General features: G+C 40.8%; 1 protein-coding gene across 1 annotated transcript in view; it reads right to left on the bottom strand.

The window, feature by feature from the left end:
* Nucleotides 1-2,158, bottom strand: part of LOC104529155 (FKBP prolyl isomerase 1B) — a 4,088-nt gene extending 1,930 nt beyond the window's left edge. The window contains exon 1 of the mRNA XM_010173369.1: nucleotides 2,048-2,158. Coding sequence (XP_010171671.1) covers nucleotides 2,048-2,158 — 111 coding nt within the window. The remainder of the gene's footprint in view (nucleotides 1-2,047) is intronic.
* Nucleotides 2,159-12,191: the final 10,033 nt, after the last annotated feature.

Below are 12,191 nucleotides of genomic sequence, written 5' to 3'. Positions count from 1 at the left end.
CTTTCCCTAAACTCACCCCAAGCTTGAGGGCAGACGTCTCACCTCAGGTGCTGCTTATTCCAGCAGAGAGCTCTTGCCCCTGGGATGGGCAGAAATGCTGATTTCTCTTACTCTGGAGGTAACACTGCTCATCAGGTTTTGGAGAACCAAGATTCAAATCCCACTCTTCCAACAGATTATTTTGGGGTGGAGCATTCTCAAACTGCTATTCATGCACTTTACACTGGTGACTGAATATTCAGTGGTCAAGACACAACCTTGGATTTGAAGCAGTGATTTTAACTCAGACCTCTCTCCCAAGATCAGGCATGTCACTGGACTACAAATAGCGCAATATCTCCTGCTATTTTTTTTTTTCAGGTCCTATAAAATATACCAAAGCTAAAGCTTTGATGACTTTAGGTAGAAGAAAAATGTCACTATGAACTTTCTCACATGCCAGGAGCATTCATGTATCATGGGGCTGAGGTTATAAGAGCAGATGACCTCCCCTGGTCCCGCAGGGGTCTGTGTGGAGCAGGCTGGCTGGTTCTCTGACGGGTCCCTGCAAGCCAGACAGCTTTGGTAAGTCACACATGGGTTTCAGGCATGGGACAACCTTGAACTGTCAGAAGTTGAGCAGAGAAATGCAGACGCTGCTGACATCTGACAGTCATTAAACCAAGGCTTGAAAAATCTGCATGCTTGACATAGTGGACTGCTTTTTTTTCCAAGTGTTTTGTGTCAATCACACTCCCCAAAGCCCTCAAAACCCTGGGGTGAAGGAGAGAGCCACAAGCTGGATTTCAGGCAGCGATCCACTAGGAGGAGCAGGAGGGCAGCGTGTCACCACACTGATGACTGCAATGGCTTTGGGACACTTACTAATTATGGGACACTTCTTAATTACCGGACAGGAGTCCGGGAGTGAGAGTGGTCAAGGAAAGGACAAACTGATTCACCCAGCACTTGTTGCCACTACTTTATCTGCACTGGCTTCTGGTTTCTACAGCACACTGGGGTCCTGAGCTCCCCCTATTGCAAAGCAAATAATAAAGAGTCCAAGTCAAATCCTTGAGAGGAAGGTGGGTATTTTGCAGACAGTCTAGGATTCCTCAAATGGACTTCTTCTCCAGCTGGAGAGACGGGAACATGTGCATTGCTTTCTCCATAGGGCTGGAAACCATTTTCTCTTCCATCCCTCTCTGGAAAAGCGTAATTCCTTCGTGGATTGTTTCTGATTTGGCATTCTTCCTTTCTCTCTAAGCATAAGAATCTGTTCCTGTTATAATTGTTCCTCTAACAATATTTGAGCAGTTTCCTCCTACACTGAGCTCTAGGACCCCACAACGGGGAGTCACATGGAATTTGCACCCTGATCTCATTCACTCTTGCCCTTGAGCAGCCTGATCACACTCCCCCCGTAGTGTGCCCGTAGTGTGCCCTCACAACACTGCAGATAAAAAGCAGGAGTTGGCAATGAATTGTGGCTCTGTGGCAATTGCGTTTGGGTTTTACTGTGTTGGCACTCAAACTGTAATTAATGGAGGGCAATTTGCCTTTTCTCAGCGTAGGGTTGGTCAGTGAATGTGAAGTTTTGTAGCTGGGAGCCTGAAGACATAAAATTTAACAGTGCAGTTTGGTGCCTTATTCAGAAAGGGTCAAAATCTGTGACTCGGTCATGGATGTCATCAAAAACAGCAGCTTGGAGTTTTATGGAGTAGCTGAATAGAGGCCACTCCATAAAACGTGGCCACCTGGAACATTTTAGAGGCCGCTGTTGTCTGTTTGTGGAGCTGCCCACGGGAAAGGGATGGAGCTTTTGTGGCATCTAGGGAAGGGACTTCATCTCTCCCCTCCCAAATGGATACCACATGGAAAGCCTCATGAGCTCAGGATGTCCCTGGATGGATGAAGAACTACAGGAAATACCATCTGAAAATACAGAAAACCACTCCATATCCTACACTGTGATTTCCACTTGGTCTTGTCACCATTGCACTGGACATTGCTGTGCTCATACACCCTTCAGCTGGCTTGAAGTTCAACCAGAATAATTTCTTTGTACCTGTGTAACACCTTCTTCAAACCCTTTAATGACTTCTTGTCTGCCAATCTTGAACCGGAAAGGTTTGTTTCTGTCTCTGGAGGAATCGAACTTCTTTCCATTCTGTAGCATCCCTGCCAAAACAAGACACACCATTTCAATCTGAGCTACATCTAAATTTAAGTGCTGGTAGGGAGGGAAGGAGTGAAAAATTAATGTCTTGGTCACATCAGCTGCTCATTTCCATTTTCACTTTGAAGCCTCATCCAAAACAGATAAGGCAGGAGAGTCAAACACAGCTTTGACTTTGCAGGCATGGAACAAGTGGGAAGCAGCAGGAGAGAGAATCCCAACACAGGTACCTGACCCAGGCCTGCTCCCAACCACAAAAAATGTTCCCTGAAGCAAACCTACAGACAAACAACCCAAATTTAACATCAATGCAACCAGGTTTACTTCTCAATAAATATTTACAATTTATTTTAAGGTATTATTTTAACAGTGTAACTAACTAAAGGGAATAGTCCCTGTGGAGTACATGTCGAGTAACCAGAGGGCTGTTGCTGTGGGTGCTCCAAAGCTCACCACAGTCAGCAGGAGCTTTCCACCTTTGGGTGGGGATATAGATTCAGGTTTGGGAACTCTTGAGCCAAATTTGCTGCCAGTTAAACATCTGCAAATACAGAGCAGCTCCTTTGACTTGTTCCTGCAAATTTATACCAGAATACCAAGAAGAAATATTTGGTACCTTGGACCGTTTACCTTCCCTACTTGATTTACTTGTTTTGAGTACTAGAATAACCACACCACGCATGTGAAACTTCTACACAACATGACACCTGCACGCGTCTCCTGCTCATACAGAGAGAACGGAAAAGACACTGCATTCAAAAACATGAATATAGCAAGGACATCTATATGAATACTCTACTACCCTCACTCTTTATATTTTCACTCAGCCACAAAAGACAGCCACAGGACACCTTACTCATTCCTTTTCATGGGCACAACGCTTTTTAAACCCATATATTATGAACACATGCCCCGATTTTACAGCAGATGGATAAAACTTCACAAAGCACCTATTCATGTAATTAGGTATTCTCGTTCTCTTTTCAAACAGTGGATAATTATGGTAGCTTTCAACTCAGAAGTACCTTCTTTCAAAATGCTGTACTCTGTAAATTGCAAGGTTGGGCTGATATTTATATATTAGAATAAATCCTTTCTTTGTAATGCTGTAGTGCCAGTGTTCTGGGCATATACAATGACTCTCCTGTGCAAGGTGCTGTACAAAGAAAAATTCATTAATAAGCAAATATCTGAGAAAGTTTCTGGTTGGAAACAACATTATCAAGCACAGCTTTGACAGAAAATGCTGTGAAATACTGCTTTTATGATCCAAGATGAGAAATACAGTCTTAATAGTTTCTTTTCATTAAAGCAGTTATATTAATAGACCAGCTTGATGTACAAGTTTTATTTTTCAGTGAAAACCACCAGTTATTGTCCAAACAACAGAAAAAAAGGCATATTTTGTTTGCTTAAAAAGTCTGTGTAATGAAGCAAAGGTAAATATAAAGAAATGTGCCAGAATGGAAAACAAAGACCAAAAGGACAGGATTCATCTTATCAACCTTTATGCTTCTAAGATGTACCCAGCTACTTTTGAGCTGATTATTCCACTTCCCTGTATAATCAAGTCAGAGAAAAATGGACTTTCAGGGGGCAATTCATCTAACCAGATCTAGGGATCTACATTAGGACATAATGAATTGCATCGTAGCAGTGCCTATTTCTTTGCAATGAATATAAGGGAAGTCCAAACAACTAGCTCAGATATAGATGGCTCCAAGTTCATTAGCAGTTAAACCAGTGGTGATGGCATTCTGAGTACACAGTATTTGTTCCAGTGGGGTTGTGTGTCTAGATATTTTTTTATCAATATTCATCACAGGCTGGATCAATGGGCCAAGGTCAATTGTTTGAGGTTTAATGAGGCCAAGTGCTGGGTCCTGCACCTGGGTCACAACAACCCTATGCAACGCTACAGACCTGGGGAGGAGTGGCTCAAAACTGCCCAGCAGGGAAGGACCTGGGGGTGTTGGTCAACAGCCAGCTGAACATGAGCCAGCAGTGTGCCCGGATGGCCAAGAAAGGCCAATGGCCTCCTGGCCTGTATGAGAAACAGTGGGGCCAGCAAGACCAGGGAAGTCATCTTTCCCCTGTACTCAGCTTTGGTGAGGCCGCACCTCAAGTACCGTGTCCAGTTTTGTGCCCCTCACTACAAGAAGGACACTGAGGCAATGAAGTGTGTCCAGAGAAGGGCAACGAAGCTGGTGAAGGGCCTGGAGAACAAGTCTTAGGAGGAACAGCTGAGGGAACTGGGGTTGTTTAGTCTGGAGGAAAGGAGGCTGAGGGGACACCTTATCACTCTCTACAACTACCTGAAAGGAGGGCACAGTGAGGTGGGTGTTGGTCTCTTCTCTCAAGTAACTAGGGATAGGACGAGAGGAAATGGTCTCAAGTTGCAACAGGGGAGGTTTAGATTAGATATTAGGAAAAAAATTATTCACCAAAAGAGTAGTCAAGCATTGGAACAGGCTGCTCAGGGAACTACTTGAGTCATCATCCCTGGAGGTGTTAAAAAAATGTGTAGACACGGCATTTCAGGACATGGTTTAGTGGGCATGGTGGTGTTGCGTTGACGGTTGGTCTCGATGATCTTAAAGGTCTTTTCCAACCTTTATGATTCTATGATTCTATATAACCAAATACCATATTGAGGCAAATTAGCTGTTGACCAAGTCAACATTTGTCAAAGTTGGTACTTCAGAGATGTATGTGCATGTGTATAAAGACTTAGGAGGAAAATTAGGGAATAACCTGCCCATGTTTCATAGCCTTCACCATTAGCACTTGTCATATTCCTTAAGTAGAATTTCACAGTAGAATAGTGAAGTATTTTATGTATGCTCCAATGCAAGTACATACACATCTTATGGAATATATCTGCTCAGTGATATCCCTAAAACCCCTCCACACAGGCTGGGAAGTCACACCAGCTGCCTGCACATGGCTTTCTAGTGTCAGACAAACATGGGTTCATTTGTAATGTAGAAAACCAGCCTGCACATGGAGGGCAGGCAGGGAGAAGCAGCTTGGGGGCAACTCTCAGGCATATCATATAATCCTTTTTGAAGTATTTGATCTTAAATGTAAATGGCAGTCCTTCCTCACAGCAATTTTATTTTTAAACACATCATAAAACCTTATGATTCTATGAAATGGAAGGAGACTTACAGAATCCCAATATTTAATAGTTTTAATATTAAAATTTAGTACTGTCATTACAGTCTGCATGTTCAAAGCAATATGCAAACATTAATTATTCTTCATAGCAGCCCAAGGAGGCAGAAGAAGTTATTTATTATAAAATAGCCTCAGTCTGGAAGTTCAGATTCAGATGCAAAGTTCCACAACACTTCAGTATGTTTTCACTTCATTTTGTTACTAAATCCTATTAAAATACTTAGCTTAAAGGTCTGATGGTTTACTAAATACCACACATCAAACCAGCAGCAGAACTAGAATTAACTCTTCAGAGATCCTGACAACAGCTATTGGACAATGTTTCCCATTTAAAATAAAATGTTTCTACCTGCCCATGAGCTTGTTAGTCTAATATATAAAAACTGACTCCCATTTCGCCATCATGCCCATGAGCTTGTTAGTCTAATATATAAAATATATAAAAACTGACTCCCATTTCACCATTGAAAGCCTATAGAAGATGTGTTAGGCCTTGTAGAAGAAAATAGGCTGCTTCTCATGTGTCTACAGCAACATCCTATTTTCAGCAATGGTTGAAAATTCATCAGGTGAGGAATTCAGAAATGTAACCTCCTCTGTCATCACCCCACCTTACTGCCTTTGGAGGACAAACTGGGATTCAGTCACATGTGTCCATATTTGCTGAAGCTCTGGCATGAGGGTCAATTTTTATATGACTGGCCTTTATATGCAGATCCAGTTTAGAAATGAGTCAGAGTCCCCATGTGCCCTGGAGAAGTTCCGATCTGGATTTAGATCTGAACTTTAGATATTTTTTATCTCTCTATTTCTGAAAGTTAGAGTCAACTATTCAGGCTCCTGGGAGTTAAAACAGCATAATGTTTTATTTTCTCTCTTGCTAATGCATCAATTGATTTTCTTTTTGTGAAAAAATTGATTTTGTTAATATTCTTCAACAAGGATGGATGCCCATCTTCGGCCTGCTAGCACTTTTATTTATCTAGCTAACAAGGAGGAAAAAAGCCACAATCTGGAACTGAACAACGACATTGTTCTGCAAAGTCAGAACAATCAATAAGAGTTTTGACTGAGCAAGGACATCTAGATGCCTATAAGTTTACTTGTTATAATAACCTTACATTTGACTCTGAAATGTAACAATCATTGCATTAAAATAATTAATTGTACAAACTCAGTTATCAGAATAATGTGCCGATTTGCAAACATTCTGATTTACAATGTCCTAATTAATAACTGGGTTTTAAAACTTAGGTGGCTGTAGAAAAGGAGATGTTTCAGATCATGGTACTCCTGAATCATTGAAGTTTTCAGATCATTGAAGCTGAAGATCAAAGACTAGACAAATCATCTTGTTAAGGAACATGACGAGGGATCCATCTAAACAGCCAAAAATACAATGTGACTTTGGCTAAAACAACAGTGAAAACAAAACTTCAGTCCAGGTTTAACACAAGCTGTTATTTCTTATTAAAACAGGTGTGTCTGCACTACTCTTTTAACATGAATTAACTAACTGAGGTCAATCAACCTCAGCTAAGATCACATCATTTAAGTCTGTTTCCTGAGGGGAGAGGGCTAATGACACTGTCTGTACTTGCCTAAGAATTTTTAAATCTTTTAGCCAATTTCAACCATGTTTGCCAGAGGAGTAGGGTTCCTACTGACATAAAGATTCTATGCATGTAATGAAAAGAAATCTGTGTAGGAAGAAGATCCTGTAAGTGGTTCTACCAAGAAAAAGGCTCAATGTTTATTTGTTATCAGAGAACTTATATTATTGAGAAGAGGTCAGGAATGGAAAGACATGAATGCTGCAGCTGGACCACAATCTAAGTTTCTTTTTACCAGAGGGTTCCTTCAACTAAGAATGGTTCAGCTGGGAATTCAACTAACCACAAATCCACAGAGCCAGCCCAGCTATTTAGACACCTAACTTACACCTATGGCCCCAACAAAACCATGCCCCAAACCTCGTCCAAACCATTATCTATACATAAAGATGGATGGAGAGAAAGAACCCCAAAGGCTCTCCATAGATAGCCTGTCAAGCTTACGTGCCTGACTGGAAAATTTATGTGTAAAATTCCACTGCTAACATTAGTCATCTCAAAGGTAGAAACTGAATCTCAACCTGTCATCTGGCCTACTTCTACAGTTAATGGAGAAAGAGAGGAATCTCCAAGAATGATTCATCCCACCTAGATTTAGACGTTAGGACTGCAATAACCACCTGGAATTGTTCATCATTCTCAGTCAACTAACTAAAGAAAGTTTAAAAAGTTAACAGCATTAGTTTTAAATGCTCAACTACTAGCTTTTTATAGGGCCATAGTGAGAAGATGTTAACTCATCCATACCTAAATGAAGTAGAACCGAATCGCACCCCAGGCTTCACTGGCTTCGGTGTTTACTGAATTATTTGTCTTTGCAGTGTTGACACATTCTGGGAATCAGAAGATGGAGATCCTAATCCAGGACAAATCCCTTGATTTCACTAGTTGCTCTCCTTTTATCCTGTACAATGGGACTCACTTACCTCACAAGTATTAAGGGGATAAATTGAATAAGTGACTTTCAAAAAACAGCAATATTCATTTGAAAAGTATTCCATTACCTTATTTTTTCAAACAGTAGTTACCTACAGAATGTAAAGGCAGAACATACACTTGAAGATAGCTGCTTTCTGAACATACATTGGCAGCAGAAAGGGGGGCAGATATTCAGGAGGTGTTTCTAGGACATTATCCTGTTTCATTTTATGTAAACTAGAGGTTCTTCAGCACAGGGACTATATTTTGATTCCCTTTAATGCAATCACCTTTCCAATTATGCCTTGTAATAAATCTGTGCTGTTATAAACTTATCATTCAGTTTGGTTCCCAGGACTCTCGGAGGCAGCATTTGCTGCAGTTAGTGTTGCTGTGGGTTAAAATTTTTTTATCTCAAGTAGGTTTTTTTTCCCTTAAAATATATTGTTTCTATATCAAAATATGTCAATATTCTCTTGGGAGAATATCACAAAGGCTGGAATTTCTGATTGTCCCCCCATTTACAACCTGTAACTATTACTAATAAACACTTTTAGTCTGGAAAACACTTTATTGGGAAGTTTGTAGAAACTGTATTTTACATTAAAATAGATCAGTTCTCTTCAGGACTCAGTTCTGACACACATGTCATAAAGCAGGACAACTCTTCTGCATTCAGTGGTGTTCCCCCCAGCTCGTGGCTGAGTCTGATGCTAACACACCCAAAAAGCTTGTGATTGCCCATCAGGAACAAGAACAGTTCCCCTATGTCTTGGTGTTAAATGGAGAGATCTGGGAAACACTTTTCTAGACAAATATAGTCGGTGCCTTGTGTTTCTGCTTCCCAGGGAAACGCCTAGAGGACCCAACACACCTCAGCTCTCCAGCTCATTCCACCAGAATCCAGATCTGCGTTAAGCTGGATATCTCACACCTCTTACATCTTCATTTGCCATTTCATTATTACCTCAAAAAGCAGTTCACTGTTTTACAAGTTTTCATCATAACAACAGCTCCCAGTAATGTGCAGTTATCCCTGGCCATGAGCCTCCTTCCAAACAGCCACGCAGTAATTAGTGTATACCTCTGATTTCCTTGATCTGACTTCCAAAGCAAACTCTTTTCTGGACAAATTTGGCATCTCATCAATTTTACTGATGCAAATTGTTTTCATCAGAAATTTTGGTTGTTGTAATGGAAATAAGAGAGTGTTGAGTGTGAGCTGGAGGATGTTTTCATTTCCTACACTATGTTTGAATAGTGGGCCATCTTACTGTTTCCTGTACGGGGAGTTTGGCAATGGAACTGAGCAGGGCTTTTCAAGGGAAGGGTTCAACAACAGAGGTTTAGTACCACTGCAAACACAAACTCAGTTTTTCCCTGCTAGCATTTCTTCTGCTTAATATAAACAAAGCCTTATGAGGAAAAAAAAGGAGATTTGCTGGCTTAGACTGTATTTTTCTGACAGTTTGCAGCCACTTAATTAAAAATGATTCATCTTTTTAAGGGAATTTTCAATTTTTTATTTTTTTTCAGGAATTAACCCTCCAGGTTAATAGTTGAAGATACTGGGGGGTGCATCTCTGCAGCACATCAGCTCTTTACCACAATTTTGTTGTTGTTGTTTAAAAAGGCAACAGCAACGATTTGAATGTGCCATTTGTTGCCATGACAAACAATCACCGACTCAAAGTCTAGAAATGGGAAATGGATAGTGGTGGTGGTGGTCACTTCTTAGTTCCTGTTACTGCAGTGCACTTCAGTCTGAACGGTTGATCTTTTCAACACAGGCTGCTTCGTTTTCTTCCTCTATTATGTACTCATATATCTTTAATGTGGAGTAAGAGCAACACAATCAATTATTTATTACGCAGCTGACAGCATGCAATGAAGATACAACAGACAACTATTCAATAATGTATTACCATGCACTATATATCAGCGTTGCGTACAGCTACAAGACAATATGAAAGAGCCTTGCACTTAGCTTGACTTCATAGCCAAGAAAATTACATGCAATTGTCTAGTTCACTCTACTGAACGGCATTATTCTGTCCTAACGGCTTTATAGATTTGCATATTTTTAAGAGAGAAGAAAAAGTAGATTTACCCTCAAGGCAGATGTGAGGCTCAATAAGCATATTCTACATGAATTGTAAGGAGACCAAAACAATTCCTCTGGTATCCCCTTGCCTTAAAACACTAATTTTATTTTAGGGTTTGATTCTGTTACCATTATAAAGTTCAGCTGTAAAATATACATGTTTTGCAGCATAAGGCAAATTTTATTCGAATAAGCATGGCAGAATCAGGTCAGTCTGGATATGCTAATGAGTAGGACAATCAACGTCTAAAGCAACATTTTAGAGAGAAGATATTACTAAAGAAATACCTTTCATTTCTTGCATCTCTATCCCTAAACACTATGTCCTGTCACACAGGTTCTGGAGGGAGAGGGCACATTCCTGACTGGGCTAGGTCTTTCTGTCCCTTCCCTCCGGTACCAGCCAAGAAGCACAAGAAGCAGTTCAAGAGCATTTCCCACCTGAACACTTGCAGCAGAGCTTGGCCAGAGATTTTTGGCCATCGAGTGCACCAAGATAATAAGAGAATACAATCAATCTCTTTTATTTTTTTTTTTAATTCTTGGTTCATTCTCAGTCTCATCCTATGGCACAATGCACACGTGTTTCCTTCCACCCCATTTTAGTTTTACAACTGCCTATGCAATGGTGGTATAGATTTGATATTTTAGCCTGTAGCACATATAGGAATGGGCAGATGACCTTCCACTGGAAAATTACACTCTTCAGGAGGGGGTTAAACCTGACTGAAACAGGTGAACATGACAGCCACGTGTCTTTCAGTGCATGGCACAAGAAGATCCCAAGCTAGGTCACCAAAGGTTCTGAATAAAGATCTGGGTGCAGGCAGCATGGAAAAACACCACAGAGAGCAGAAAAGGATCTTCAGACACCTCTTGGGAAAGCTCCAAGATCACATGAGAGAAGGGTTTTGGGAGAAAAGAACCAGCTTCCCTACTAGTTAGTTCCTCTTCTGCTCAGGGAAAGGAGATATTGAACAACCTGCCAGAAGAAACACCTTCCCAACCCACTATAACAATACTCCATCAGCAGTTAGGTGTGCTTTATTGATGAGCTGTTCCTAGATTGGGCATCCTTTGATTTTCAACTGTCTGGACTTACAGTATGTGCCTCCATTTCCTTCTGAATAAAATCTGTGCTGAAATCTTAATTTATCAGTGCAACACTTCTGATTCCCTTGGCTTAAGCCAACAGCCTAGTGACAAATCTACCCATCTCTAGTAGGGCATTGCATTAAGAGGCTCTGCATACCCAGAAACAATACATTCGAGCATTAAAAAGTATATTCTTAATGCGTTATCACTTAACATCAAGATGTTAAAATGGTATGTTGGCCTTTGGGGCATCTGGAACTGAAAAATAACATTTCTCCCCACATCCCTCTGTTCTTAAAGAAGAAGGGGAAAAAGAAAAACATTCTTGCAAAAAGAGAGAGGGACACACAAGACGCAACCAGAGAAGGAAACAGTTTATAAAAATGGGTGTTAACTGAGCCATTTCAGAAGGCATAGCCCATTATATCCCAAGATTACATATTCTTTAAATAAGTCAGAGGCAGACACTGTTGTTCCATCATGATCTCATATGTACATAAAACATACATAATGCAGAAGTCAAATGCTTTTTATCCAGGGTATCCAACTTTTTGATCCAGACTGGTCAGACACCCCTGTAATATGTCTTATTTTAGAGATGTGGTATAACCTTCCTGTCTGGCATTATGCAATATCCCCTCCCTTCACAAGTGTTCAGAGAATTCCTGGAGAATCATCTCCTCCTGCCTGCAGTTCCATGTGGGAAAATGAGACATGACTTCACTGGCACCAATTTGGGGCCACCATGGGGCCTCACTTCAGCCTAACAAACAAAGTTTCCAGGGTGATCAGGTGGAACACACTGCTGTTTCACTCATGGAATGAATCCCTAGCTCAAGAGTGAAGAAGGACAAGTATCTAGATGCTACACTCTCTCCATTGACATGGACAGACCAGAGACTTCTAGGTAGCTAAAGACAGTTGAGATTAATTCAACCCAAAATGATTTGATCACAGCCAAGATTAGTGAAAAAATACAGTTTAAAACCAGGTTGGTTTTGATTTGCATACCAAGCACCTTCCTGTGGATTATGTTGCCTAAAGTCCTTCAGACTCGGTGACCGCAAATCTACCTCGTCACTCACTGTACAGTAATTCATACAGCAAACATGCTGTAGAAATA

This window comes from Antrostomus carolinensis, unplaced genomic scaffold (genome assembly GCF_000700745.2).
Source record: "Antrostomus carolinensis isolate BGI_N321 unplaced genomic scaffold, ASM70074v2 scaffold4338, whole genome shotgun sequence".
NCBI lineage: Eukaryota > Metazoa > Chordata > Aves > Caprimulgiformes > Caprimulgidae > Antrostomus > Antrostomus carolinensis.
The sequence above is the reverse complement of the archived record's forward strand: the minus strand, read 5'-3'. Positions and strand labels throughout refer to the sequence as shown.